Source organism: Rousettus aegyptiacus, unplaced genomic scaffold, assembly GCF_014176215.1.
Source record: "Rousettus aegyptiacus isolate mRouAeg1 unplaced genomic scaffold, mRouAeg1.p scaffold_m13_p_1, whole genome shotgun sequence".
Lineage (NCBI taxonomy): Eukaryota > Metazoa > Chordata > Mammalia > Chiroptera > Pteropodidae > Rousettus > Rousettus aegyptiacus.
This window is the reverse complement of record NW_023416284.1, coordinates 15,252,230-15,255,396: the sequence shown is the minus strand read 5'-3', so window position 1 is coordinate 15,255,396 and position 3,167 is coordinate 15,252,230. Positions and strand designations below refer to the sequence as shown.

Here is a 3,167-nt window from a genome sequence, read left to right as displayed (position 1 = left end):
AGATCGAAGTTGAAGCATCCCTCTCTTTTGACCAAAGTGGAGAATCCAATGGCTTGAGTTCCCCCCTAGAAGGCCACGGTGAAGTCCGTAGAGCAAAAACAGAAATGCAAAGTCCTTCCAAAACATCACCTGTGGCAACCATCATCATCCCCGTAACATGGTGGCGTCCAGGTTGAGCGGCCCACAGAACAATAGTCCAAGGTGGAGAAAGAGTCCAGTCCTTTAACTTTCCCACTTCTCCATTTGAGGCCACTAGGGTTATGATGCTTTCCTTAACTCAATCTGGGAAAATTTTAATCTCCGTGCAATATCCAAGGAACTCTCACCATGCTTATTTCTTAATGTGGAGTCTGCAGGGGCCTCGAGGAGCAGAGGGAAGAGAGTCTGTTTTTTCATTTCACAGGCGTAATGTAATGCAGTGCAGCCAGTACAGTCTGCAGCATTAACTTTGATGCCAGCGTCAAGTAGCATTTGGACAAGAGTCTCATTCTGCTTTGTCTTTGATACCGTAAGGAAATACCCAATAAGTAGGACAGGCATCAATAGAATAATGAGTAGGTAATCAAAGAAAGTAAATTTTTCCTTCGCAGCATACTGCAAACAGGTTCTCTCTTTCTGGTTTTTGAGGTTCACGTCAGCATTTCTTCTTAAAAGGAAGGAAATGATTCTCAGGTGCCCTTGCCTGCAAGCACAGATCAGGGGAGTGTCTCCATTAAAGCCATCTTGAACGTTGATATAGTTGCTGTCTTCCCTCACCCACCACCACACTTGACCTAAGTCATTCTGGGAGATATGCATGGACTTGGACCTGGGGCCAACCTTGCAGGAGTTTAAGAATTTGCTAATTCTGTTTGCCATTTATATTTCTACGTAAACTTTAGACACAATTTGGCAAGTTTTATTTTTAAAAAATCTTCTTGGGGTTTTGATTGAAATTGCTAATATAATTTATAAATTAATTTGGGGAGAATTCACATCTTTCAAGTATTGAGTCTTTCCAAACACAAACAAAATATATTCTAGAACCCTTATTGCAAACAAAATCCTTCCTACAATCTAGAAAACCAAGAGGGGCGGATTGAAAGCATGCATTTACCTCTGCTTCCTACATATAAAGTATTGTTGCTGGTTGGTTGGTTGTTGGTGGTGTGTTTTTTGGTTTCCTTTTAGGCATCAATCTACAAGGTCAAAGAGAACAGGAGGAAAGATGACAGCAATGGAGTGTAGGGAACTGGAACGCATCTGCGTAAGAAGCCACCGACTTGGCCGACTGAGAGACATGAACCCCCACAGATACAGCAGTGGACAAAGCCAGAAAGCAACTCAGCTTCTTACTCAGCGAAACCACCAGCGACTCAGAGATTGGCAGCATGAGACATATATCCAGAAATGGGGGTGAAGAAGTGACCGAGAGCAGAAAGAATATTTGAAAGTCTATAAGAAACAGCTGGACCTTCGATTCCTCTCCCTTGCCCCGGTAGAATATTTGAAGCTTCTTTTTTGGAGAAAAACAGGGAATGTCGGGACAGGGGAGAGCTGGCCATGTAGAAAGCAGAGGCTGCTGCACTGAAAATGAAGGATCGAGTGAATGTTACTCACATGCATTTTCAACCCTCTCGCCCCAGAACGTTGGTGACCAGTCCAACACCTTCCAAGCAGATCAGAAGAGTCTTCCCCAGGGAATGTGAGCAACCTTAAAGGAAAGATTCTGACTTAAAAAATGACCTAGCTAGACCCTCTCTATGAAGTCCAGAGTTGGGCAGTCTCACACAATTACACAGAGCTTCCAATCAGAGCTCAGTACCCTGCTATTAAATAGGGCAGACAGCCAAGGATCATCAGCCATATGAAAAAAAAGACTCTACCAGGACAAAATAAAAGGGAGAAAAGTAACTTAAAGGAAGCACACTAGGCAGGGAGATTAAATCTTTTTTTTTTAAAAAAAATTCTATCATTAATATCCTCAGAGAGATAAGAGAAAGTACTGCATCTGTGCAGTAAGAATAGGCAGTTATGAAACATAATAATCAGAAAACCAAAAAGTACAAATTCGAATTATTCTAACAGAAATTAGATACTCAATAGAGATGCTGAAAGGAAAAGATAAAGATATCCCCTCCCAAAAGACTATAAAAGCATAATACAAAGAAATAGACAATAAAAAAAGATAAGAATTATAGAATTTTTTAGAGCTTAAATTATTTAGAATTTTAGACGTCTCAGCAGAAAGAGAGAAGAGTGAAAAAGGAATGAGAAAATGATCAAAGAAATAATTCATGAAAACTACCCAGGATTGATCACCATGAATGAATGTCCAGATTATAAGACTAATTAAATGTCCAGAACAGTGGATGAAAACAGAACCACACAAAGGCATCTCATTGTGAAATTATAGAACACTTGGGACAAAGAAAATATCTTCAAAGCTTTCAGAGAGAGAAAAAAAAATAGGCTATTTTCAGAGATTAAGAACAGAATGTCTCAGATTTATCAACAGCAGCACAAAAAACAGCAAGAAGATAAAGGAAACACACCCTTGAGGAGGAAAAATGATTTCAATCGTGATTTCTATACCAGCTAAACTACCCATGAAGGATGACTAAAGGCATCATCAAACGTAACCAGCTCACAAATAAACCTATCTCCTATGCCCCCTTTCTCAGGAAGCTTCTGGAAGGTGTGCTCCATCAAAACGAGGCAGTAAACTAAGAAAGAGAAAGAATCCAGAAAAGAATGGCTCTGATGTAAGAGGCGGCAAAGGGAACCTCAGGATGACAGCGAAGAGAGACCTCAGGTTGACAGCTGAGCAGTAAGCTAGAGAGCAGCCAGTCCAGACTGAAGCAGGTAAGGGAATTCAAGGAGAGATGACTCCAGAAAAGATGAAATGAGTAGAATACGTGATGTTATTGCAGTTCCTAATAGGAGATTTGGGTAACTAGTGGGTAATTGGGGGATGAATTCGTGGCAAGTACACAGAAAATTATGCAAAAGAAAAGTTAAAAAAATTACAACTCCAGGGAAAACAAAAAGCTATATAATCAAGAAAGTGTCATCAGAGCAAACTATATGACTCCTCTGTGAGAAGCATTTACCCAGTAGTAAAAAGGCGAATACTAACAGTTCATCTAACCCAAATAACTACAATCCTGGGAGGATAGAAAGGGTGC

General features: G+C 40.4%; 1 protein-coding gene across 1 annotated transcript; it reads right to left on the bottom strand.

The window, feature by feature from the left end:
* Window positions 1-258: 258 nt before the first annotated feature.
* Window positions 259-798, bottom strand: LOC107499927 (ankyrin repeat domain-containing protein 22-like). Its single transcript, XM_036231169.1, has one exon. The coding sequence runs from the start codon at window positions 796-798 to the stop codon at window positions 259-261; it is 540 nt and encodes a 179-aa protein (XP_036087062.1).
* Window positions 799-3,167: the final 2,369 nt, after the last annotated feature.

Coding starts and splice junctions, on each gene's coding strand:
- LOC107499927 (XM_036231169.1), bottom strand. CDS start 798: ATGCATATCTCCCAGAATGACTTAGGTCAAGTGTGGTGGTGGGTGAGG.